The sequence below is a fragment of the Salvelinus namaycush genome, chromosome 42 (genome assembly GCF_016432855.1).
Source record: "Salvelinus namaycush isolate Seneca chromosome 42, SaNama_1.0, whole genome shotgun sequence".
In the NCBI taxonomy this organism is placed as follows: domain Eukaryota; kingdom Metazoa; phylum Chordata; class Actinopteri; order Salmoniformes; family Salmonidae; genus Salvelinus; species Salvelinus namaycush.
Genome location: NC_052348.1, coordinates 13,438,085 through 13,463,090, shown reverse-complemented (window position 1 = coordinate 13,463,090; position 25,006 = coordinate 13,438,085). Strand labels below are relative to the sequence as shown.

The following is a 25,006-nucleotide window of genomic DNA, read 5'->3' as shown; positions in this document are numbered from 1 at the left end:
TTCAGGTCAGAACCATTGTCACGGAGACTGCCTTCAACATCGACGAACTGGAGGAGCTCTACGTTCTGTTCAAGGTGAGTGACAGCCATGCTGTAGCCAATAGGAACTTAAAGGAACTGACCTCTAACCAATAGGAACTTAAAGGAACTCATCTCTTCCTGTATTGCTTTTCCTCAGCCTCCCTTTCTCTTTGGAAGGGAGTCTCAGTTCTCCTAGCTCTCACATAGTGCCCTGCTGCCACGGCAACGCTGAATTATGGGCTATAATTGGAGCCGGGACTTAATATCCATAGAGACAGACCTAAAACCCTGGCAACAGCATTTTACTCTTCATCCATTAACACAACGGATGCTCACTGCTCAGTCCTGTTAGAGGACATGGAGAAAGACGGATGAGTCTTCAGCACAGTTCTAATGGTCAAGGGTGCTGGTATAAGATGTGAGAAGTAGAGAACTTTTAATACCCAATGTTGTGCAATGTTCACATTGTTCTCTGTTGATATCAAGTACTTATCCATTAGAAACATTGTGCAAAGCAATTCAGCGTTACCTATATGCATTTCCTCACCGTGGGCGACCACATTTTCCCACATTTAGCATAGGTATCACCATTTGGTCTCATTCCACCTCGCTTCTTTATACTTCAACATTTTCTAGAAAACTGCTATATAAATGTAATATATTTATTTCATTCACATAAAACCCTGTTGAATCTATTTCTATAATTGAATCTATCAAATCTATTTCTACCATCTTCATTCTCCAGGCGGAACACCTGACCAGCTGCTATTGGGGCGGAACGGGTGGCAGCAACCCCACGGAGCGCCACGACCCCAGCCTGCCCTACCTGGAGCAGTACCGCATCGACCTGGAGCAGTTCAGCGGGCTGTTCTCCCTGCTCTTCCCCTGGGCCCCTGTCAACGGGGCCCACGCAGACCCCCTGGCCCTGCGCTTCTTCAGGCTCCTGGACCATAACGGAGACTCTCTGATTAATTTCCGGGAGTTTATTAGTGGACTGAGTGAGTATTGGTGGAGGTGGGTGAGGGGGTGTATCAAATAGAAGTTAACAAATGATTGTAGCAAATGGTCAAAATGGATATTAAGTCTATATAGACATAATGAAATGTTATGACAAATTATCGCATCTATGGTGTATTTCAGGTGTTTTATGCCATGGGGATCTGACTGAGAAACTGAAGCTCCTGTACAAGATGCATGTGATTCCTGGTAAGTATGTGTGTGTGTGTGTGTGTGTGTGTGTGTGTGTACTGTTCACAGAGAGGGAAAGAAGTCCAGAGGGAAATCTATACTCCTTATATGCTGTCATAACTGAGTGAGGGGGAGGCTGTTTTAAGGATAGGGGATTGGATTTATTTACTGTAAAGGAGGAAAGATGAATTATTTTGTTCTCTCCCTCGCTTGGTTGAGCATATGGAGCACCAACCGCAGCTTCCCTTCTCAAGACTCACACAGCAGTATTTTAACTCGGCTGGAAATCTACCTCTCAATCAGAAGAGCTTTCATGGCTCTCTGGCTCAGCTCCCGTTAATTCCCTGTATAACAGCAAAGCCTGAAGCAGCTATTGTTTTGGTTCTTGTAATGATGGGGTTAGCTTTTTTCCTTTGCCAGCCACAAGGAAACATGGAAATATGGTCTCTGGCAGAATAATATATGTTGAGAACTAACAGATGTTTAGCAAGAAGAGGATACAGAAATGACTGATAAAGACATTCATTTCAGACTTATGATCAAACATTGGGATGTGAGGCCTCGATGGAAAGATAATGATAAATGGATACAATTTATATTACACTTTTTCAACTGCAGTGTTTGAGGCGTTATGATAACGCCCCTTACAGCACTTTGAGCATCTGGAAAGGCACTATATAAATGCTATCAATTATAATAAAAATGATAAGGCCCAAAATGTTGTATCTTCCTGTCCCCTCCCAGAGGTGACCCATGAGCAGGAGGAGCCAGACTCTGCCTTCGAGGCCACCCAGTACTTCTTTGAGGACATCACCCCGGAAACTTCCAATGGTAGGCCATGTCCTCATCAACACGCCAGAGGTTACACAATGTTTGCACCCCAAATTGCACCCTTTTCCCTATATAGTCCACTAATGTTGACCAGAGCCTTATGTGCCCAAAATCAGTCACACTCATGGCGCTCACCTTTTTTTTTTCTTCTTCAGATAACTTCCTAATGTGTCCTTTGACCTTTGCACTCTTGACCTTTCCCTTCCTCCAGGCCTTGACCCCAAGTGCAAGAGCGAGAAGGATGATGGCTTTGTCAGGGTCACGTTCAAGACTGAGAAAGGTACGCACTGCTATAAAACAGTTATGAGACATGCGTATCTATCGCTAGTTTGTAAATGCTCCAATCTAAATGATAGTACCTTAAGCCACAAGGTCTACTGTTCATGTTCCTTTTTTTTGTTGCAAAGGCCTTTATTTACTGTACCTCAAGAACACTCATCTCACTGTAAGGAAGTTAGCTGTACCTAACAGGGTTGGGGTCAATTCCATTTAAACTCAGTCAATACAGGAAGTAAACAAAAATTCCAATATCAATTCCAATTTCCTAATTTCCTCCTATGAGAAAAAAATACTTCCTGAATTGACTACACTGAAATGGAATTGACTCCAAACCTGGTGCTACTACTCACAGAGAGGGCAAGGAGGGGTGGGCTCTCAGCTGATCATTCAGGTACAGTCCCTGTTGGTGTCTCAACAGGCCCAGACACTTGCACCACTGTTGGTCTTTAGGGCTGGGGCAGTGGTATGGCCTCTGCTGGTGCAGTCCCCTTCCACCTTCATCTTGGCTCCTACCTCTTTCTCCCTCCTCACATCTTCCTCCTCTCCCTCCTCCCTCTCCTTCAGCTCACCTCCTTCAGCTCACCTTCTCCCTCTCCCTCATCTCACCTCTCTCTCATCTCCCTCCTATTTGAAATGATTTCAAACCATATTTGACTCCACACACACACACACGTGTGTGTGCACACATCCCAAAACTCTGGGATGAAAAGGGGAAGCACTGTTACTTTTCTATGTATCATGTTTTCTTGGAGCAAAAATTGTCTACGGTTGCTGATTAGGGACGATATACTTACTGATTTTCCAGACAATAACATTCCCATTAAAGCAATAGATTCCTAATAGAATTGAACAGTTTCAAAGTGCAACTGGGAGTGTCGCATGTTAAATGGTCCCCAAGCTAGGCCTGCATGCCACTTCAGTTTATTGAGGGCATTATTGGTGCATGTTCTCTTATTCATTCAACACTGTCTCCTTGACAACAACACATACATTAGTTGTTATGGCCTCCTATAAATAGTCAAAGCGTGCCAGGCTGCTAGCTTTAACTCTTAACGGCCACCTCTGTTTCTACAGTGAAGAAACTGCACACCCCTGACTACCGCCACTACCTGAGGCTGTGGAACCAGGGCACCAAGAACAAGCTGGACAACATGAAGGATCTGCCCAAACTCAACCAGGTAAAAGCATTAACAACCACTCCACCTCCTCAGGGGGAGTCATTGGAGTCCACTTGATCAATGTGGCTGTGTATGAAGTTGTGTGTGTCTTGCCAATGAATCTACCTCATCTTCCTTCCCAGTCTAACCTGTATGTCTTCCCCTCTCTCTCCTTCAGAGCCAGTTCATAGAGCTGTGCAAGACACTGTACAACATGTTCAGCGAGGACGCCCAGGAGCAGGAGCTGTACCACGCCACGGCCACCGTCACCAGCCTGCTGCTGGAGATGGGCGAGGTGGGCAAGCTCTTCTGCCATTCCAAGGACCAGGAGGAGCAGGACCAAGACGATCCAGAGGAGGCCAAAACCAGTGGGCCAGCCCACGATGGAGGGACCAAGCCTGGGGGTGTCTTCCAGCAGAGGGGCCAGGGAGAGGGGGAGGAGAGCCAGGCCAGGCCGTGTGGCCCTGCGAAGAGGGACGGCAGGGGCGAGCAGCTGTCTGCCATGGAGGACATTAAGCTGGAGGACTCGTCCCCGAAGGACACAGGGACATCGTCCTCCATGCTCATCTCAGATGACGAGACCAAAGACGACACGTCCATGTCGTCCTACTCTGTGCTCAGCGGCGGCTCCCATGAGCTCGACGACAAGCTTCACTGCGAGGACATTAATGACGACACGGTCCTGGTGCGCAGCGAGAACAGGCCCCATGGTGGAGGGGGAGGGAACGGGCCTCACGGTGAAGGTGGGCCCCATGGCAGAGATGGGGGGCTGCCTCACAGCACCAGCATAGATAAAGACTGGGCCATCACCTTTGAGCAGTTCTTGGCATCGGTGCTCACTGAGCAGGCCCTGGTGCTTTACTTTGAGAAGCCAGTGGAGGTGACCGCACGTATCACCAATGCCAAGAATGTGAGGAAAGTGGGGTGCTCCCTACTGTTCCCTAGCGACTATGAGATCTCCCTGTCTGGGTAACTAATGCCTCAATGGAAAAGAGAGAATTTAGAGACTGACTCTTGCTCTGTAGGTTGACTGCTTCGGAAAACAGGGAAACATGTCATGTAAATGTACGTGAGAACCCAGTCTTCTCCTCTTTGTTGGGTGACAAGAATGACAGTCTGCTAGAACTGAAAAGTCTAACATTTGTGTGCATACTGAAAGAGTTAAAAAAGAAAAAAAGAAAAAAAAACTGCTCTTAGCAATGTATTTTACCAGATGTCAACAACCTGTTTTATCTTTAGGGTTAGAAGATTCTGTTCAGCAGAGGGACCAGGGAAGGACAAAAAGGGCTTTATTGACCTTTGACCTCAAAAGGAATTCAGGCAGAGATGTGGTGTGTACTGTACATGTATTAGCTGAGCTTGCTGTACTTTATATGAAGTCATGTATACATGTTACTAATAATCGCTAAACCAGTTAGACTACTACGTATCATGATGTTTAAGTCTTACAGACCACCAGCCCAGTCCAGGAGTGGCCTGTCACAGTCCCCGAGGAAAACACTGCTCAGTCGTTGTAGAGTTCTGTTAGCCTCTAACTCATTAGCCGCTAGGCTAATGGACTAACAGCAATCTGTGGTGCAGTGTTACTCGCTGCTAATCTATTAGCCGCTAATTTACACTAGAAACAATGGGTAAGACAGGTAGCATCTGTTAGCTACAATGAAGAAGTGACTGTACTTCTAGAGTTGGAAAGATTAGTTGCAGCCTCTTCAGGATAACCCACACTTGCACTGGAATGAAATATGAATGGTGGTGAAAGCTTTATCTGACTAGATGTACTTCTGTAAATTCACTAAGGAAAGCACTGTTTAGATTTAATTTGTGTGGTAGCTTAGCCTGCATACTGAACTGTAGAGCACACGCACTTTGTTTTATCAGGAACAAATTACATTTACAACATCTTCCCTTTTTAATTCCATAAGCATGTTGTCTGCCTTTTTTCTGTGCCACTCCTGCACTCATCGTCAGCACACTCCAAAAGCTTCTTTTTTTTTAACAATGTTTAGAACTTTTTGCTCTGTATATTTTTACGCTGTTTTTATATATTTTTTGTTCCAATGTGAAGGATTTTGTCATGTACAAAGGTCATGATTTTAAGTGTACCACTTCAACTAATTAAAAAGTGTAGAATGAACGGTCCTACGCTACATATTAAAAATGTCTCATGTCTCTTTATGGGATTCATCAATTAGGGTTGCCTGGGATAAATATTGATAAACTCAGTTTCAACATTGAGAGGGGAAGACATATCTATACAGAGATGGAGACAGAGCACCCTCTAGTGAAGAAGAGGATGTTCCAGAATCAGACCCAATATCCTGTAATGCCTCCAAAGATGAGGATAAATAAAGATGCTTCACTCAGGCTGTTTACCATTGAAAGAATGGTCAGTTCCTGTCTACTTAAGGGGGTGGCTCTCCCATAGACACCAATGCGATAGCATTTGGGTCTGGTCTACTCAGCTCATTGACTTCCATATGAAACAAAAATAAGGGAGTAGAATATCTCTTCCATCTCTGATGCCACCACTGCAAATACCTTTCTCTTTTCAACCTTTCAGTAAAAGGAAGCGATGGGTTAATGGCAAACATCTTTGCAGTTCTCTAGCTTTGACAATGGTGCGCAGTGTCAGCGTGGGAGACATGCTGAAATAGAGACTTTGTCACACAAAGGTGGTTTGTGAAATCTCTCGCTTTCTTCTTATTGCTGTGCTGCTCTGCAGACGCTTGGGGGTGTGGTTCGGGTTGACCAATAAGAGCTTGCCATTGTAATGCATATGGGCACATTCTCTAGCAATGATTAATCCATTAACGTAGTAATGGATTGGGTTGAAGTGTTTAACTGACGTCTAGTTGTAACTGGTCTGCTAATACGTCATTCTCTGTCCTCCTTTTACTGCAGTTATGTAATATTGTTCATCCCAGGACCTGAGCAAACGCATCATGTCCCTAAATTATGGATTCAAAGGTCATTAGAATGTAGAACAGGGTTTCCCAAACTCGGTCCTGGGGCCCCCCTGGGTACACCTGTTTTCTCTTGCACTACACACTTGATTCAGGACCGACTTTGGGAAACTGATGTAGAACACTGGATTTTAAATAATGTTCTCTGTTGTTAGGATAAAGAATTTGATCTATTAAATCATAAACATCTAATTAATCATAATGTATGATGCTGAATTATAGCGGGGGGGGTTTTACCATTCATCCCAGAGCCTATACGGTAGGTGCATAGTCTTATGTATGGTAGCAAACAATGTCCTCAATTCCCTCTTGCTTTCAAGATTGTTTTCTGTTTATACTCCACCGGTTTTTCCTCTTTTTCAACAGGGGTAATACGTTAACCAATAATGTTCTGTTTATCAAGTTCTCATTCCTGTGTGTTTACCATGAATCTGGGTGGTCAGCCTAACCGCGCTTCTTAACACCCGGAAGCTAGCCGCACCAATGTGCCTGAGGAAACTGTTCAACAGACGACCGAGGTCAGCATGGGGGCGCTCAGCCCGCCACAAGTAGTCGCTAGAGCGCGATGAGCCAAGTAAAGCCCCCCCCCCCGCCCCCCCCCCGGCCAAACCCGGATGATGCTGGCCCAATTTTGTGCCGCCCTATGGGACTCCTGATCATGGCCGGTTGTGATACAGCCCGGAATCGAACCCGGGTCTGTAGTGACGCCTCTAGTACTGCGATGCAGTGCCTTAGACCGCTGCGCCACTCGGGAGCCCCAGGGTCATTTTTTCTAAGTCTTTTACATAAGAAGGGGGTGTTTCTAGGTAGCTGAGCTGAAGAGGGAGAGCTGGAAAACACCCTGCTGTAAGGCAATACTCTTATCAGTCCCTTTGACCTTTAGTCCCTAGTTCACGTCACAACCCTCCCACTTCTGTCACCTCTGCATATTGACCGAGAGGCAAACTCTTCACTCCACATGTACCAGCATTACGATTTGAACGGTTCTGGGACATCAGTCCATTCCAACATGTGCTCAAACATTTTGTCCCCCTAAAAATAAAAAATTGTTCATAGTGGTTGGTTAAACCAGACTGAACACTACAGCCTGGTATGTTTAAACCTCTTTATCAATAGGCAGCCAATCGAAATTAAGCCAACTATCTCACCTGGTCTGTCACAATTTCATCAGGAACACCAGTTACCTTTTGACAGACTGTCATGAATCTGGCTGTTAGTCAATTAAACTCTCCCACCTTAAGCCCCTGTCCTTCACACCCTAACTCCTATTGGCTGAGAGCTTAGACAAGCCTCTCGACAGCTGGTACGATGGGTCCCCTGCACGTTACTGATGTTATTGGTAGACATGTTGTAGATAAGCAACATATTGGTGTAATGAAGTGAATGATTACATTCAGTAAACCCATCTTCGTGTTACTGATACTTCTGCTATTCATATAGGTCTGCTGGTAGCTGTGTGGTGAACAGAGTAAAAGAGCCCCAGTGGTTCCAAATACTCTGTGGTAGATAGCTATGTAAACTCAGCAAAAAAAGAAACATCAATTTTTCAGGACCCTGTCTTTCAAAGATAATTCGTAAAAATCCAAATAACACAGTTTCCCATGCTTGTTCAATGAACCATAAACAATTAATGAACATGCACCTGTGGAACGGTCGTTAAGACACTAACAGCTTACAGACGGTAGGCAATTAAGGTCACAGTTATGAAAACGTAGGACACTAAAGAGGCCTTTCTACTGACTCTGAAAAACACCAACATAAAGATGCCCAGGGTCCCTGCTCATCTGCGTGAACGTGCCTTAGGCATGCTGCAAGGAGGCATGAGGACTGCAGATGTGGCCAGGGCAATAGATTGCAATGTCCGTACTGTGAGACGTCTAAGACAGCACTACAGGACGGACAGCTGATCGTCCTCGCAGTGGCGGAGCACGTGTAACAACACCTGCACAAGATCGGTACATCCGAACATCACACCTGCGGGACAGGTACAGGATGGCAACAACAACTGCCCGAGTTACACAAGGAATGCACAATCCCTCCATCAGTGCTCAGACTGTCCGCAATAGGCTGAGAGAGGCTGGGCTGAGGGCTTGTAGGCCTGTTGTAAGGCAGGTCCTCACCAGACATCACCGGCAACAACGTCGCCTATGGGCACAAACCCACCATCGCTGGACCAGACAGGACTGGCAAAAAGTGCTCTTCACTGACGAGTTGCAGTTTAGTCTCACCAGGGGTGATGGTCTGATTCGAGTTTATAGTAGAAGGAATGAGCGTTACACCGAGGCCTATACTCTGGGGCGGGAGTGATTTGGAAGTGGAGGTTCTGTCATGGTCTGGGGCGGTGTGTCACAGCATCATCGGACTGAGCTTGTTGTCATTGCAGGCGATCTCAACGCTGTGCGTTACAGGGAAAACATCCTCCTCCCTCATGTGGTACCCTTCCTGCAGGCTCATCCTGACATGACCCTCCAGCATGACAATTTCACCAGCCATACTGCTCATTCTGTGCGTGATTTCCTGCAAGACAGGAATGTCAGGGTTCTGCCATGGCCAGCAAAGAGCCCAGATCTCAATCCCATTGAGCACGTCTGGGACCTGTTGGATCGGAGGGTGAGGGCTAGGGCCATTCCGCGCAGAAATGTCCGGGAACTTACAGGTGCCTTGGTGGAAGAGTGGGGTAACATCTCACAGCAAGAACTGGTAAATCTGGTGCAGTCCATGAGGAGGAGATGCACTGCAGTACTTAATGCAGCTGGTGGCCACACTAGATACTGACTGTTACTTTTGATTTTGACCCCCCTTTTGTTCAGGGACACATTATTCCATTTATGTTAGTCACATGTCTGTGGAACTTGTTCAGTTTATGTCTCAGTTGTTGAATCTTGTTATGATCATACAAATATTTACACATGTTAAGTTTGCTGAAAATAAATGCAGTTGACAGTGAGAGGACGTTTTTTTTTTTGCTGAGTTTATGACAAAAGGTACCAAAAGGTACCATTACACAATGAGTGGTGAATATTGCCACATTGCACTGGGATTAATGAAATATTCCCATTAAATGTTGCATTGTAGTTACAACGTAATGTACCGGTAAATGTGTTGTTTTTCACAAATGTTAGAAACTGTGTGCTGCTGTAGGGTTGATTTGGACGTTGACTTTCTTGACAGTGAGTGGACTTTGGTTTGGCCCGTGCTGCTGTACACAGTAACGCCTCTCTCTGTGGCAAGTCAGTAAAAAATCGAATAAATACGAGGATGCACAACTCCTTGTTTCAGGGTTAGGGCTGGCTCCCTGGGACTGTAGTTTGGGCTCTCACGTCCTGCAGTAAACCAATAGCTAGTCAAACGGAATTTAATCCACTGGATTAATAACAATGTAAGTACTCTCAGATATTACCTGTTATCTGCTAACCATGTGTATGTGACCAAAACAATTTGATTTGATTTGACCAACATGGTTTAAGTTTTTGTTGTTGTTGATTAGACCTAATATAGGTTTTGTAAATCTTGGTTTCTTTTTGAGATGTGTTGCACCATTTAATTTTAAACCTGGATTAGTTCATCTAAGGTTCAATCTTTAAACTATGATTAGTTACACATGTCATAATGGATTCACCATAGCAATATGTTCTCATTCTATTTCTATGGAAACAAATTTGCACTGGTCATTGCTAGTTTGCTAGCTAGCTAGCTAGCAAATTAAGTTTGAAATACAGGCTATTAAAACTATACTTTTTGGTCAAATTAGTTAGCTGGCTAGTTGACTTTTGCAATCATGGTATCCACAAGAGCATTAATCACACTGATAATAAAGCACATACACTGACATTTTATCAATTTAAACCTCCTGCCGGAGCAGTTTAGAATAATCCCTTATCTACAGTTTAATTTGATTTTAAAACAATGGAGCAAGAAGATTTAAACTAAGAACAAAATTAAACTTAGTTTAGAAGAAGGTTTAAATTGAACTAAGATTAATTTAAAACTAGGTTTAAAATGTGGTGCAACAAGATTAATACTTAAACCTTGATTTAACCCAGTTAAGGACCTTGATTTAACCCAGTTTAAACCTTGATTAAACCCAGTTTGAGTTAATCCATGTTGGTGCAACCCACCCCTATATATAACTGATGTTTATTTGATCTGGTTGATTGTATAGATTATTATAATCAATGCTGTTCAGTTGTTATTATGATGTAATGTCTTTTCAAATATCACAAAATCCCTCCTGCCACAACAATAGTCTACACACTGCACAGGCTATTGTACTTTTGAATACGAATCAACAAATTGACCGGCATATTTACCCAACAATTTCCTAAGTATGCACAGCATTTTCCTAAATTCCAAGGATGGTAAGAGAGAATAGATGTGGCAGTGTTGACATCCTTCCCTCTTCCTCTTTCACTGTCTGCAGTACCAGGGACCATGGTGGGAATGAAGCCCTCCGATACACCCCCTACCCTGGGGGTGAAGCTGCTGAGTGCTGGCTCAGCGGCCTGCATCGCTGACCTGGTCACCTTTCCCCTGGATACAGCCAAAGTCAGACTCCAGGTAATGGTTCACTGTCCACCTCCAGCCCTGAAGACTTGAGTCTGACCTCCTGTAACACTGAATTTTACTGGCACCTCCTGTAACACTGATTCTTGTGGGGACCTCCGTTAACACTGACACTTGTGAACCCCAGATTCAGGGAGAGAAGGTGGCGTCGGAAGCTACCAAGGGCATTCGCTACAGGGGGGTGTTTGGGACAATCAGTACCATGATCCGGACGGAGGGGCCCAGGTCGCTGTATAACGGTCTGGTGGCAGGCTTACAGAGACAGATGTGCTTTGCCTCCATCAGGATCGGCTTCTATGACAACGTCAAAAACTTCTACTCTGGCGGAGCAGACAGTAAATTAGGATAACAATTATTCATCGGAGATAATAATCTGTGATATGTTACATATTTTGTACCAAGAGAAGAAGCATCATATAGTACCTCAATCATCATCCTTTCATTACTTAACAAACCCTCTTACCCCCTCTGCCCCTGTCCTATCCCAGCTGCAAATATTGGTATCCGTATCATGGCCGGCTGCACCACAGGGGCCATGGCTGTGTCTTTCGCCCAGCCCACTGACGTGGTGAAAGTCCGCTTCCAGGCCCAGGTCAACCTGACCGGGGTGGCTCGTCGCTACACGGGCACCATGCAGGCCTACAAACACATTTTCAACCACGAGGGCATCCGCGGGCTCTGGAAAGGTTAGTCAGTACAACCCTGGGCCCCATCGGTTGATTTGCCAGTAACACCAATCTCCATTGGTTGTGTTGCTGCTAACCTTGAGCCCCATTGATTGTGTTTGTCCGTAGTGGAACTGTTTGCATAGAAAAGACCAAAGATTGTTGTCTATGGCAGTATGTCACTGTCATCCAATGTCAGGAGTGTACAGATATTGATTGGAGCAGATGCTGCAAAGTTGATGATCCCATAGGACAGAACTTGAGTGCATCTGAAAATAAAGCTTGGCTTTGAAGGTTGTTGAGTTTTCTAGGGCATTTTACTAATGATAGACTAGTGGTTTAATTCTGGTATAACTATTGGGGTTATTAACCAACCGACCTGCTTCTTGTTCACTCCAGGCTGTCTACCCAACATCACTAGGAACGCTCTGGTCAACTGCACAGAGCTTGTGACCTATGACCTCATCAAGGAGGCCATTCTTAGGCACAACCTGTTGTCAGGTGAGTGGGTGCTATTGGTGCATACAGTCACAGCGAGACAGCTGACTGGGCAGAAGTCCACATGCCCGCTCGCTCTTTTGTCCTTCATGTGTCTTGAAAGCCTGATAACAGTATACATATTGGTACATAATATTCTGTCCAGCTATGGAATAACAGGGAGCTAACATTTATCTAATTGATTTTTATTGCACCTTTCACAACAAAGCGGTATAAAACAGAGATATGGGTTTCCTGCAGGCCTTGAGACAGAGGCCTTATACAGTACAGTGTATCTGCATGGCACTACTTGAACATTAACTTTAGTGTCAGCATTTCTGTTATACATCAGTGTTTATCAACTAGTTCATCTAAGGTTCAATCTTTAAACTATGATTAGTTATACGTGTCATAATGGATTCACCATAGCAATATGTTGTCATTCTATTTCTATGTAAACAAATTAGCACTGGTCATTGCTAGCTTGCTAGCAAGTTGAGTTTGAAATACAGGCTATTGAAACGAATTGCACTTTTTGGTCGAATTAGTTAGCTGGCTAGTCAACTTTTACAAACATGGTATCCACAAAATCTAACATCGTTAATCATACTGAAAATAGGTGCCCATTGATATCTTTGTGAGTGTTTCAAAAGGGCTTGTGATGACCGTTTTCCCACAGATAACCTCCCGTGCCATTTTGCTTCTGCGTTTGGCGCCGGCTTCGTTACCACCTGCATTGCCTCTCCGGTGGACGTGGTGAAGACACGATACATGAACTCTCCGCCGGGCCAGTATAAGAGTGCCATCAACTGTGCCTGGACCATGGCCACCAAAGAGGGACCCACGGCCTTCTACAAAGGGTGAGCTCACAGACAGTCACACACACTGTACAAACAGACCGGTGTCCTTCAGTCTGTTGATAGAACAAGGCAGTTGGATGTTGAATGGAATCAAACATATTTAAACCACATTTGACTACGTTCCATTTATAACATTCTAGCAGTTACAATGAGCCCGTCCTCCTATAGCTCCTCCCAGCAGCCACCTCTGAACTCTACTAAGCAAAACTTTGGAGCATTCGCAGGGATCTTTAGTTGAAAGTCTCTCCCAGACAGGCCAACTAATGTTTCATTTGTCCTCTCTTGTTCCCTGTAGATTTGTGCCCTCATTTCTAAGGCTGGGCTCATGGAACGTTGTGATGTTTGTGTCGTTTGAGCAGCTCAAGAGAGTCATGATGGTAGGAAAGAAGAAGATGGAGGACAAAAGTTAACTTCATTCCTACGTGCAAAGAGCCCTTTGCAATGATGGATTGACAAGCGCACAAACCCTAGCCATATTGAGTTGGACCAACAATGTAGTGTAGACTACAGGAATACTATGGACCACGATCCATAACGTTAAGATTCTTATGTGTTCGACTGTCAGCATGTATGAATAATGAGGAATCCTTTGTTAAAAAAGGAGTTATGAAAGTGCATTTGAAGTGCATCTACCTTGGAGAATAGTTTTATTTTCTCTATTTTTATTTATTTTGACCTATACTTCTCCTACGGTCTCAAACCAGTCCTTGGGGACCTCTAGCCATTCTCTATAGTGTATTTAGCACACCTGCCAAATGTGAACTAATCAGCAAGCCGCCGTTCCTTTAAATCAGGTGTACTAGGGTTAGGATACAGTACTCTAGGAACGACTGCTAGGCTACCAGGACTGGGTAGAAAAAGGCTTCCCTTGTATTGTGTGCTTAAATTTAAGCCCCAACAAGAACTGCTCCCCGGTCGCCGATGACGTGGATGTCGGTTAAGGCAGCCCCCTCCGCAACGCTCTGATTTAGAGGGGTTGGGTTAAATGCGGAAGACACATTTCAGTTGAATGCATTCAGTTGTGGAACTGACTAGGTATCCCCGTTTCCCTTCATTCCCCCCAAAAAACATTTAATAAGTTATAGTTTAATAATTAGATGTTGGTAATTTGCAATATATTGAACTTTATAAATATACTTATTTTGTTTGTCTGTGTTCATTGTATTGTTCATTACACGCTCCATTTAATCTCAATCTCAGCCTGACAGTCATCACACACTCATCCGAAAACATCACATTAGAAGTTTAATTTATTAACACTGGGCATGTGTCAGTCGTTACAAAGATCCATACTGGGTCTACAAAATGTAAAATCATCTTCAAAAAAAAATCAGGGCCCACAGCCTATAAATAACAGACAAAATACCATACAAAGACAATATTGTACGAATGTGTGGAATAGGCGGCGGCGTAATAACCAGTAATCTCAGCACCACCTATTGAAATGTATTGACAACAATGACGGTATCAATTCAAACGCATTAAAACATGCACAGAGCTTTCAGTGTCTGAGTATGTAGTACAACCATTGAGCATTAGGTAAACAAATTATTCCTTAGTTTTAAGTCTACTACGATATAAATTCCCTCTCTGGACACATATTTGATTCCTGAGCAAGAAGGACAAATGCGAGAATGAGTAGGCAAAGTTATTATGAATACATGCGAGATGGCACTTGTTGACTTCGTTAAATAAATTCAAACCTAGTTACCAGCAAGTTAATATTATTCACCAATCTCCATTTCCTCTAAAACTATTGTGTAATTCCTTTCCATGTCCACTGAAAAGTACACAGCCAATCAACTACATAGAACGAGTGCCCTACTATTTTATTTCATCTTTTTTAATATTTTAAGCATTGGAATGGTCATTATTTGAGGCAGAGGGTTGAATTCCAGTCTCCTGGTCTTACTTATTTCTAAAAGCTACTAAAGTCACTAATTTATACAAAAAAAGAAAAGGTGTGTAGATTGGGTCTAAACTAAGATCGAAGGGATAGCTAGCTCAAAATGTCCCTTATAGATTTGGAAGTACGCTGTAGTGTATCGAGGTTCTGGTGGTCCCAATTAAGTCCAAGCGAGACCCGTTCAGTCGGTTGGTCAGTTACTTCTTGGACTATCCGTCATGGTGAGGGCCACGGCAGGGTCCAGTAGTTGAATCTTGATATTGTCGTGGAACTTTTCCCTGTAGTGGTTGAACTCCATGATGCTCTCGGGCTGCTCCTCCACCCAGAACTTATCAAACTTGTACACCAGGTAACCTAAAGCAGGGAGGCCAAGACAGAGTTAGGGGTTTAGGTAACCTGAAGCAGGGAGTTATCCCCTATGCTACTGACAAACAGAGTTGAGCGCGATTAGCATACACTTACAGAACAGCTGATGGAGGTGCTGCAGTTGGGGTCTCCCAGACACAGTGTTGTAGAAGTGGGGTTTGAGAGCACCACTCTTCAGTAAACTGTACGCCATCTCCGTCAGGTTGATACCCACTATGGCATAGGAGTACCTGAAACATGACACACATATGATAATCATTAAAAGGCTATAAATGTTGTCAAAGTAGGCTTACTTTGGGTGTGCTTGTTTTATCTTGTTTGGTGCCCAGGCGGGCAGAGGTTTCACTTCAGGAATAATGGAAAAGTCTCAAATGTGTAAACTCCACCCACCCAGTAATTGGGCAAGCTAAATAAAACACAACTATTGATAGATGAGTGAATATACTGAAATATGCAACAGAACCATAGCTGACATATAAAGAACAGAGTTCAATTACGTAATCCTTACCCCAGTTTGGGATGGCTTGCGTGGGACAGCACTTGCCGAGCCTCTTCAGTGTAGTTCTCACTAAAGAACCTGTAATAAACAAGATAACGAATTTAAAAAAAGTTACGAAATCTAGCTTAAACTTGAGAAAAAAAATATACAACTTTTCAGAATACTGATGAGCAAGGTTAGATTGTTAAGGACTGGACAGTCATTCAGACAGCATAACTCACACAAGGTTGGTTAGGCCCAACATGCCCATTCCTCGGAAGTCAGTCTTGGGGTCATCGCCTTGGAAACCAATGTCGCCCCACTGTTTGGTAACTCTGGACTCCAGTTTGACCTCGGGCATCAACAGGTCCCATAACTGTAGAGTCAGACAAGTCCATTCCTGTTAATACTTTACACTTACCTTTAAATAGAGATGATATTAAAAAGTTTGAAACAGTCATGTTGAACCATCTCATCCAGAAACACTCCATTGCTCCATGCTAGTCATTGACATAAAAAAAATAACGGCCGCAGTACCTTCAAAAGCATTTCCTCGTGTTGGACTTTATCCGAGTCAAAAGTCTCCTTCCTCAACTCTTCCACGGACGTGAATAAGTTCCTGTATCCCGTTATTTGTAAGAGACACAGCTTCAGATTCACCTTAAACCTAGGACCAAAGAGACACACACATTAGTCATCAATACATATCATATTAAATAATATATATAAAATAGTAAAGGGTAACAAGACTGACGTGGGATCCCTCTGCGTTTTGACATTCTTTTCCCTCATGATAAGATCCAGATACTTCTCCAAACCATCCTCCTCCACGTCCACAGCAGCTCTTAATAGCTGGAGAGAGGGAAGGAGAGAGGAAGAGAGAGGGACAGAGGAGAGAGATGGTGTGATTAGTTATCTCATCCATGGTAATAGCTCAGAGTTTGTGTTAGTACTTCTCCTACAGACTATGCTGTCATAACACGCACGATGAGCACGCACGATGAGGTCAGAGGATGGAACAACCAATTATGTATTACCTACTGCCTTGACTATGTATGGGGGAAATGCCATAGTAACAGAGTGATGCTGAGACTCAGCATTGTCCCCTTTAAAATGGATGCCAAACAAAAACGAATATTTGCAAAGTAAAGCAAAACCATACAACTATGCACAACGACGACTTCCAACAGTGCAGATGCAAAGGTTTGGTAAGTGAATGACGACACCAACAGCACAAACCGCCATTTTATTAACAAACTTTGCATCTGCAATGTTCAACTAAATGCGTTTTTGTAAAATATTCAGTGGAAATTGTTAAAAGTATTCATGTGCATAGAGTTGTATGGTTTGTTTAACTTTGCAATCATTGGTATTTGTTTGCCATTCATTTTAAAAGTGAAAAATCAGAGTCTCCGCATATCTCTGTTACCATGGAAATGCCCATGAACTGTTGATAAGAATGTGCTTAACATAACAAGAATAACAACCGTCGCGGTACTGATCAATGGATTTCTTAAGTGGGTTAAATGTAACAGTTGATTGTGGTTGTCTGTATGATAACTAGTCAACCATGCATTCCTGCTTCAGTAAAAATCAAGTGAAAGGAATGATTTCCAACATTTACCTTAGATTTGGAGTTATTGAGTGAGTATTCTGAATGAAGAAAAATCAAATGACAGGTTAAAAACAGTTCAAAATGATAATGAATAGCACAACTGACAACTTGCTTTTCGTAAGGGTTGGGTAGTGTTCATTGGGCGTCGAATGGAGGCAAAACGGGGAGGACTATCTGGACTTGTCCAATTAGAGACGCCAATTGTTGTTTTTCCGTAACAAAACGTTTTAAAACATGTTCTGTTACCCTAATGAACACTATTTAGCTCTAGAATGTAACCTCACCTGCTTTCATTGTCCTGGGCGCCCCAGGCTTGTAGCCGGCACAAATCCTTTGCAGCTCGCATTTCCCTGTCACCTGTCTGATGAACCACTTCAGCCAGTATCTAAGGAAGGACGTGTAGAAGTATCCCCAGATGCTGCCGAACATGGTCTACAACACAAACATGTCAGCAAGAGTTCCAAATACAACAAGGCAAGTGAATAACACCATAATCATAAGAGTCAACCAAGACACATACTGGTAGGACTGCAATGGCGAGCCGTGCCTCTTCTTCGAGACATTGACAAATGAGCACCCAAAAAGATTCCTGTGTACTCCAGACAAGCCTATCGATTTATCCTTTAGTTGTACGCCGTGCAATGGAATTAATGGCTGATTTTTTTTTTCTTCCAGCGATGGTAATGTCTCTGTAGTAGGAGTTAGCTATTGATACCTTCAAGCTATCAGTCTTTAAAGTACTGCAGGACCTCCCCAAAAACAATCATTGGCTACTCTGTACAAAACCCCATATTCAATAGGAACGGTTGATACGTAGCTAATCTTAAAATGGCATGTCATCAGATAGGCCTAGTTGGTCATGTCAAGTCAATCACTGGAAAGTTACCGTAGCAGTAACTTTCCACGGTGTCCCCATCCTAAATGATCTAAATCTAACTGCAAGTATTTCACAATCATTGATTTGCTAGCAAGCCATCTGTTGAATGCAGTTCCAGGACAGTCATTTACTTAGTTAGGAGACCAGGCGTGATTCATTTAGCCAATTAGTGAGTAGTACAGCCTAGAAATCAGGTGCAGGCTGTGGCACTGCTGAACCAGGATTGCCAGTGAGTAGAGGTGAAATGAGAGATCACGTTGCAACATGAACAGAACGGCTCTATTGTAATTTGAGCTCCTATTTTAACAGGTGTATTTACACAAATGGTTTTTGCTTGGCAAAATAACTGCTTTTGTTAGCCGACTGACAGCTTGTCTTTTGTTTAGCAGCTAGTTAGCTGCTAACTAACAGCTAGCTAGTCAACTCGTAGTAGATCGTCTCATTTCAGCCACTGTGCCTCCACCGTAAAGCTTCAGCACAGTAGCTTCAGGTTTCTAAGTTAGTTGTTGGGGTACTAAAAATGTACAGTAATTTCATTGACCGGTACAACACTAACTAGCCTAGCTATAACAAACAAACTGACTGTCCTGGAACAGCATTCAACGGATAGCTTGCTAGCAAAGCAATGATTGTGAAATACTTGCAGTTAGAGATTTAGATAATTAACCCCAGAAAGAAAGTTTACATGTTAATAAACAGTTAGCTATACCTGGCTTTGAAGCGTTAGCTAGCTACCTAACGTTAGCTAGCTTAGCTACACAATCACAACAGGTTGTCAATATTTACCTCGAGTAATTAGGTGGATTATGTCAGCAATTTCTCCTTGATTTGAGTGAAGATAGCAAGAAATAGACCTAGTGGTGAGCGTTATTTACTTTAGCAATGCCAAATTCCTCAGATTAAACTGAAAGAGATGTGTCCACTGAGGTAGTGATGTTGACAAGTCTTTTGGCTAACCTCTTCTTTGATTAATAGGATCTCGACGCACAAGTGTACCACTTTACCTTTGGCGCCACCTGTTGGGTTGGGGTATGGTGAGTTGGTGGAATCCTGGGTTGTATTCAATACGAAGATTATGTTGCAAAATGTTTTGCAACAGAACAGAAACCGCGTACTCCAAACGCTCTTCAACGTGACATACAAGTTGTTGGGTTCTTAAACGGAAGTTGTAGTTCCTTTTAATTGTATGGTTTCCACGTATTGCCATTTCAATCTGAATAGTCTGCTAAGGGTTTGGCACAAGCTGCACATCTATAAATGATACATTCTGCTCTAAAGTGAACTGAAGTTTGTGGGGTTCCTTCCAACTTCTTCCAGACGCTTATTTTTATTTTTAAGAGTGACACGACTGAACTACAACTTCTATTTAAGAACAAAACGGAACTCAACAACATTTGGAGTAAACTTCTTTACCTGCTAATTAATTGTACCCATCTGGTGTCCCAGGTCTAAATCAGTCCCCGATTAGATGGGAACAATGAAAAAAACAGTGGAACTGGCTTCGAGGTCCAGAGTTGAATTTGAGGGCACTAACCTATTATAATAGCTGCATTTCCTATACTTGCCACACGAAGGTGCGGATGTTGCATAGGATGTATGGTGAAAATACTTCCCTAAAGCCACCATGGTCACTGTTCATAGGTATTAATTGTAACAGCTAGACAAATTCCTTGAATTAGTAATGTGTTCATATTTGATTGAAGTATGGAATTAGACATGTCAATCTCCCATTTTTAAACACTAATGTTTTGGCAAAAAAAAACATTGCATGTATGGATACTTTACTTTACCTATGATATAGCTTTATCAATCTAGGTATCTTCAACTATTTATCTATATATTTTAATCAATAATGTATCTATACATTATATATTTTTATATATTTATCTATATCTATATGGTATCTATATATGTCAATAGATTCCGATAGCACATTTGACCACATCAATCAAATTCAACTTTATTTGTCACATGTGCCGAATACAACAAGTGTAGACTTTACCATGAAATGCTTACGTACAAGCCCTTAAGCCCTTAACCAATAGTGCAGTTCAAGAAGAGTTAATAAAATATTTACCAAATAGACTAAAGTAAAAAATAAGAATAAAAAGTAACACAATAAGAATACAAATAACGAGCCTATATACAGGGGGTACCGGTACTGAGTCAGTGTGTGGGGGTACAGGTTATTTGAGATAATTTGTACATGTAGATAGGGGTGGAGTGACTATGCATAGATAATAAACAACGAGTAGCAGCAGTGTACAAAAGGGAGGGGTGGTCAATGTAAATAGTCCGGTGGCAATTTTATTAATTGTTCAGAAGTCTTATGGCTTGGGGGTAGAAGCTGTTGAGGAGCCTTTTGGTCCTAGACTTCTGTGTGTGAATATGACTGAGTTAAAACTATGTAAAACTACAAAGGAACAAACAAAACAGGATCATACCTGGAGGAGCAGAGAGAGAGAGACAAAAGTGGTTAGTGAAGCAGCTTAAATACCCTGAGCCCAGGTGGTGCCAATCACTAACGACCCTCCTCTGCCTGCAGGAGGAACACACTATTTAGTTCAGTTCTTTGCACCCCATCATTGTGAGGTATTGTTTGTTTTTTGACACATGTCTTTCAGAGCACTGGGTTTCCCTGTGACTTACTCCTCCTGTGTATGATAGTTTTTGCCTGCCTCACTAACGACGCCTTTTGCCTATTCCCTGCCTGTACTTTAGCCTATCGGATTTCCTGTTATCAACCTATTGCCTGATCTCCCGGACTATGTTACTAGCCTTTTCCCTGCCTGTACTGTTGCCCTTTTGGACCCCTTGTGTATGACCTTCTGCCTGCCCCTGGACCCAGCTACCTGCCTCCTACTGTGGCCCTTTACAATAAACACCTGCTGCGCCCTGCGCTTGATACCAGCTCTCTGTCTCCCCTCGTGTTCATTACAATAACCCTTACCTTAACCATTTTACATTTCAACTTCAACAGGGTGATGTCATAGTTGGACTTCCCAGGGAGCAATGATCCATAACACAGTGTCTTGGCGGTGAGGATTGGGGACATGACAGGGGGGACAACACATGGAGATACTGAATCAGATTAATTTGACCTGGAAATCTAGACTAAAGTCATTGTCCCCCTGAGTGCACTGCTGTCGAACAGCACCACATGTACTGTACTGTCACAGTGAAACATCACATCTCCACTGCATACAGTACAGGCAGTGGCAGATTTAGGCCTAGGCGACATGGGAAGCCGACAGGGGCGGCATCTTGCCGGGGGCGCGCACAAATGTTTTTTTCCAAAATGGTGACATTTGCGTGATTGGTTTTCTATCGCTCATTTGCACGTCACGTCAATGATATCATGATATCAACCGTGTGGGACTGTGGGTCAATTAACCTTGTCGGAGTGGTCGTCCTGATTCTAGTTTGTGAGCTAGGCAGGCTACTGCCTGGGAAGGTCTCCCACTCAGAAGTACAAGAGGGGGCGGGTGTAGGTGGACCTCAGGTCTCCCCACTGGAAGCCCAAGGTAGGGGGAGCGGGGGAATCTATCAAATAGCGGACCTCTAACTTTGTACAGTACTAATGCAATTAGCAATGCAATTAGTTGTGCAATTTAGTTGGTGTGTTTCTTGTTTGAAGTGCAATAGTGTAATAATCAGGTTCTCTTCTTTATAAGTGTGTTATTCTATTTGTGTGATTTACGGATTTGTGCAATTTAATTTAATTTGTGTGTTTTTTGTTAGGAATAGGGTAATAGTGTAATTCGATTATCTTTTTATTTGTATTTATATATTTCAATTTGTTTCTATTTGTCTTTGTTACTTCTTTTTGATATTTATGAGTCTTATTTTTGTATATATATTTATATTTATATAGTTTTAAATGTTATGATTATTTATTTGTGTTCCAAATGTCTGAATAAAAATTACAGTTAGTGCAGAATGGTGCTTTTTGTTGTTGGGGGGGTTTGCCCAGGGAGCCATACAAGCTAGAACCACCACTGAGTACAGGGCATAATTATGGTGCTTTTCCCCTTCAGTGCAAGTGCATGCACAGTCACATCCACATACAGTGATGGAAATGGATAGTGTATTGCCACTGCCTCAACACAACACTACAGACAGGGTTGCAGTGACACTATGTAGCCTATAGATTGTTGTTCCCATTCAGCAAGCAATGCCGTATGTAGTCTACAGGGATTAGATATATAGTGCCCAATGCTCCAAATGCTTAACATCATTTATTTTTTATGTGGAACATGGATGATACCAGAGCAGGAAATAACTAGCCTATCATATGTAATTAAATGCTGCTTTCTCTATGTTTGATGTCCCTGCAATTCTGTGTCCTCCTCTCTTTCATACCATTTTTTCCCCCATTCTTTTTTCTTTTTCTCTTTTACAGTCATTGAGCATCCCGAAAACAATGCAGTGTGGACATCCCCCGGGACAGCACGATCTCGCAGAAAGAGAGAGGTGACACCACGATTTGTTAGCTCCAATGACAATGTAGCCTATTGCTCGATGAAGCGTAAAGCAAGTTTGATATGATAACTGTTTGTATAGGAGGACCCAACCGAACAAGCATGAGTCATAGCGCACAGCCACATCTTCGCTAGACCCTCGGAAGAAAATCGATATTACATGCTTGACCCAATTATCATTTAGGCTACCTCTGATCAGACCTGTATTCCGAACCGCTCCGATCGAAGGCGCGGCTTTATGTCACCGAGACCTGCTTGAAATTCTTTCATTGATATTCAGCCGGGGGCTTCAGCCGCACTGTGGGAACAAACAGTGGCTAAATAGCGCAGTAATCAACCCCCGAATATGATATGATACGGGGACTACACCGCACCAGGTAAGCTGTCTCCTCTTTGTCTGAATAAAGTGTCGTTAAGATAATATGTGTACAAATAATGAATTCCTCCGCAAGGTCAAATATGACTGTAAAGCCGCAGGGGGGGTCCTGAAATTCCTCTGTGTTGATGTGTTGGTTATTAGGAGTGGGGTTCGGATGTGCATCGTCAATTGACATGGTTATGATGTTGTTTCTCTCACCTGACTGTATCTTTTCATCGCATTCATCCGCACTTCCCTTTGTTTTGTCATGGCTACGATATTGTTGTATTTTCTATATCAATGTAGGCTACAGCATAAGATGATTGTCTGTGGTTGAAACTAATTGCAGTGGGGATATTTTTTTCGAGAGAGGAGACCCTAATATGACGAATGCATAGACACGTTCAAAGCTACAGACGGATTGGGTAGCCTATAGGCCTACTAAATGTGTAGTAGAAGTGAAACGTGAGATAGATGAGAAAGAAGGATATTCTCTACTATGTGATGCGTCTAAAGGAATTCATGTCATAATGGTAAAGTAGATGTATGTCTCGGCTACATTATCTCCATCGCTAAGTCCATGCATTCTAGTCACCGGTCACTGACTGTATAAAATTGTATTTTAAATATATGGTATCTCCAGGGAAACACACAGACCTACGAATGACTATTTCAGAATGAGATATGATATGACCATTGAATTGTCAGGGTCCATTCCCCCAACTCACCTATTGTATCATGTGATTCGTTGTGATATGTATGTAATATGTCAGTCAATTCAAGAGGGGGGAAACCTCAGACTTCCTAGATATATTTGATCCTACTGTACGATACGCTTTTTGAAAATGGTTTTCAAACTATTTAATGTATTTATTTTGCAAATGTAGAATGTGCAATTATTTTGTGATAAAGGTCCAATGCAGTTTTTATTTAATTATCAAATCATTTCTGGGTAATAATTTAAGTACCTCACTGTAATTGTCTTCAATTCTAATTGTAAAAAATAAACAAAATATTGCTTCTTAGCAAAGATACATTTCTAAAGCAATAATTTTGTTAGGACTGTCTGGGAGTGGTCTGAGTTGGGAGGGGAAAATTTAAATCTAGCTATTATTGGCAGAGAGGTTTGGAACTCTCTTTCTTATTGGTCTATTAACTAATTTAGCCATGGTGATGTCACCAGGCAGGCAGAAATTTCAGGCGGACTTTTCAAACACCTCTTACACTAAAATTGCATTATCATAATTTTCGCAATTTCACAGTATTATTCCAACCTCATAGTGTGGAAATATATATAAAACACACGAACGTCACTTTTCTTTACTGCATTGGGATTTTAAAGCAGTATTTCTCCTGTTTTATCAGTATTAGCCTAATTTATTACCAATGAATGATGTTGTCGGGTGTTCACACAATCTATGTCCTGTTTGGACCGCTATATTGTATTGATTAGCAATAATATACACTATATACAAAAGTATGTGGACACCCCTTCAAATTAACGGATTTGCCTATTTCAGCCTCAGCCGTTGCTGACAGGTGTATAAAATCGAACATACAGCCATGCAATCTCTATACACAAACAATGGCAGTAGAATGGCCTTACTCAAGAGCTCAGTGACTTTCAACAAGGCACCGTCATAGGATGCCACCTTTCCAACAAATTTCTGCCCTGCTAGAGCTGCCCCGGTCAACTGAAAGTGCAGTTATTGTGAAGTGGAAACGTATAGGAGCAACAATGGCTCAGCCGCGAAGTGATAGTCCACACAAGCTCACAGAACGGGACCGCTGAGTGCTGAAGTGCGAAGTGCACAAAAATTGTCTGTCCTCGGTTGCAACACTCACTACAGAATTCCAAACTACCTCTGGACGCAATGTCAGCACAAGAATTGTTAGTCGGGAGCTTCATGAAATGGGTTTCC

The 25,006-nt window shown here is 42.7% G+C and overlaps 3 protein-coding genes across 3 annotated transcripts in view; 2 read left to right on the top strand and 1 right to left on the bottom strand.

Annotated features, from left to right (window-relative positions):
- The window catches only part of LOC120035130 (TBC1 domain family member 9-like), a 34,642-nt gene extending 29,015 nt beyond the window's left edge, over positions 1–5,627 (top strand). Inside the window, exons 16-22 of the mRNA XM_038981924.1 lie at positions 6–74; positions 766–1,018; positions 1,161–1,226; positions 1,953–2,039; positions 2,251–2,319; positions 3,393–3,496; positions 3,654–5,627. Of these exons, the coding sequence (XP_038837852.1) occupies positions 6–74; positions 766–1,018; positions 1,161–1,226; positions 1,953–2,039; positions 2,251–2,319; positions 3,393–3,496; positions 3,654–4,448 (1,443 nt within the window). The 3' untranslated portion in view covers positions 4,449–5,627. The remainder of the gene's footprint in view (positions 1–5; positions 75–765; positions 1,019–1,160; positions 1,227–1,952; positions 2,040–2,250; positions 2,320–3,392; positions 3,497–3,653) is intronic.
- A 4,056-nt stretch (positions 5,628–9,683) lies between these two features.
- LOC120034972 (mitochondrial uncoupling protein 2-like) lies at positions 9,684–14,158 on the top strand. The gene is made up of 7 exons (XM_038981695.1): positions 9,684–9,817; positions 10,859–10,995; positions 11,129–11,336; positions 11,490–11,687; positions 12,066–12,167; positions 12,823–13,003; positions 13,299–14,158. The coding sequence occupies exons 2-7, from the start codon at positions 10,870–10,872 to the stop codon at positions 13,411–13,413; spliced, it is 930 nt and encodes a 309-aa protein (XP_038837623.1). The 5' UTR covers positions 9,684–9,817; positions 10,859–10,869; the 3' UTR covers positions 13,414–14,158.
- A 77-nt stretch (positions 14,159–14,235) lies between these two features.
- Positions 14,236–19,221, bottom strand: LOC120034973 (ELMO domain-containing protein 2-like). Its single transcript, XM_038981696.1, has 9 exons — positions 19,032–19,221; positions 17,653–17,800; positions 17,378–17,406; positions 16,508–16,605; positions 16,291–16,420; positions 15,996–16,129; positions 15,784–15,852; positions 15,372–15,505; positions 14,236–15,263 (listed from the first exon to the last, which is right to left on the bottom strand). The coding sequence occupies exons 2-9, from the start codon at positions 17,795–17,797 to the stop codon at positions 15,103–15,105; spliced, it is 900 nt and encodes a 299-aa protein (XP_038837624.1). The 5' UTR covers positions 17,798–17,800; positions 19,032–19,221; the 3' UTR covers positions 14,236–15,102.
- Between the last annotated feature and the right edge of the window lie 5,785 nt (positions 19,222–25,006).

Coding starts and splice junctions, on each gene's coding strand:
- LOC120034972 (XM_038981695.1), top strand. CDS start 10,870: ATGGTGGGAATGAAGCCCTCCGATACACCCCCTACCCTGGGGGTGAAG. Junction 11,337..11,489: donor CTACTCTGGCGGAGCAGACA/GTAAATTAGGAT, acceptor GTCCTATCCCAG/CTGCAAATATTGGTATCCGT. Junction 12,168..12,822: donor TAGGCACAACCTGTTGTCAG/GTGAGTGGGTGC, acceptor GTTTTCCCACAG/ATAACCTCCCGTGCCATTTT.
- LOC120034973 (XM_038981696.1), bottom strand. CDS start 17,797: ATGTTCGGCAGCATCTGGGGATACTTCTACACGTCCTTCCTTAGATAC. Junction 17,407..17,652: donor GCCCAGGACAATGAAAGCAG/GTGAGGTTACAT, acceptor TTCTTCATTCAG/AATACTCACTCAATAACTCC. Junction 16,606..17,377: donor TCAATAACTCCAAATCTAAG/GTAAATGTTGGA, acceptor CCCTCTCTCCAG/CTATTAAGAGCTGCTGTGGA.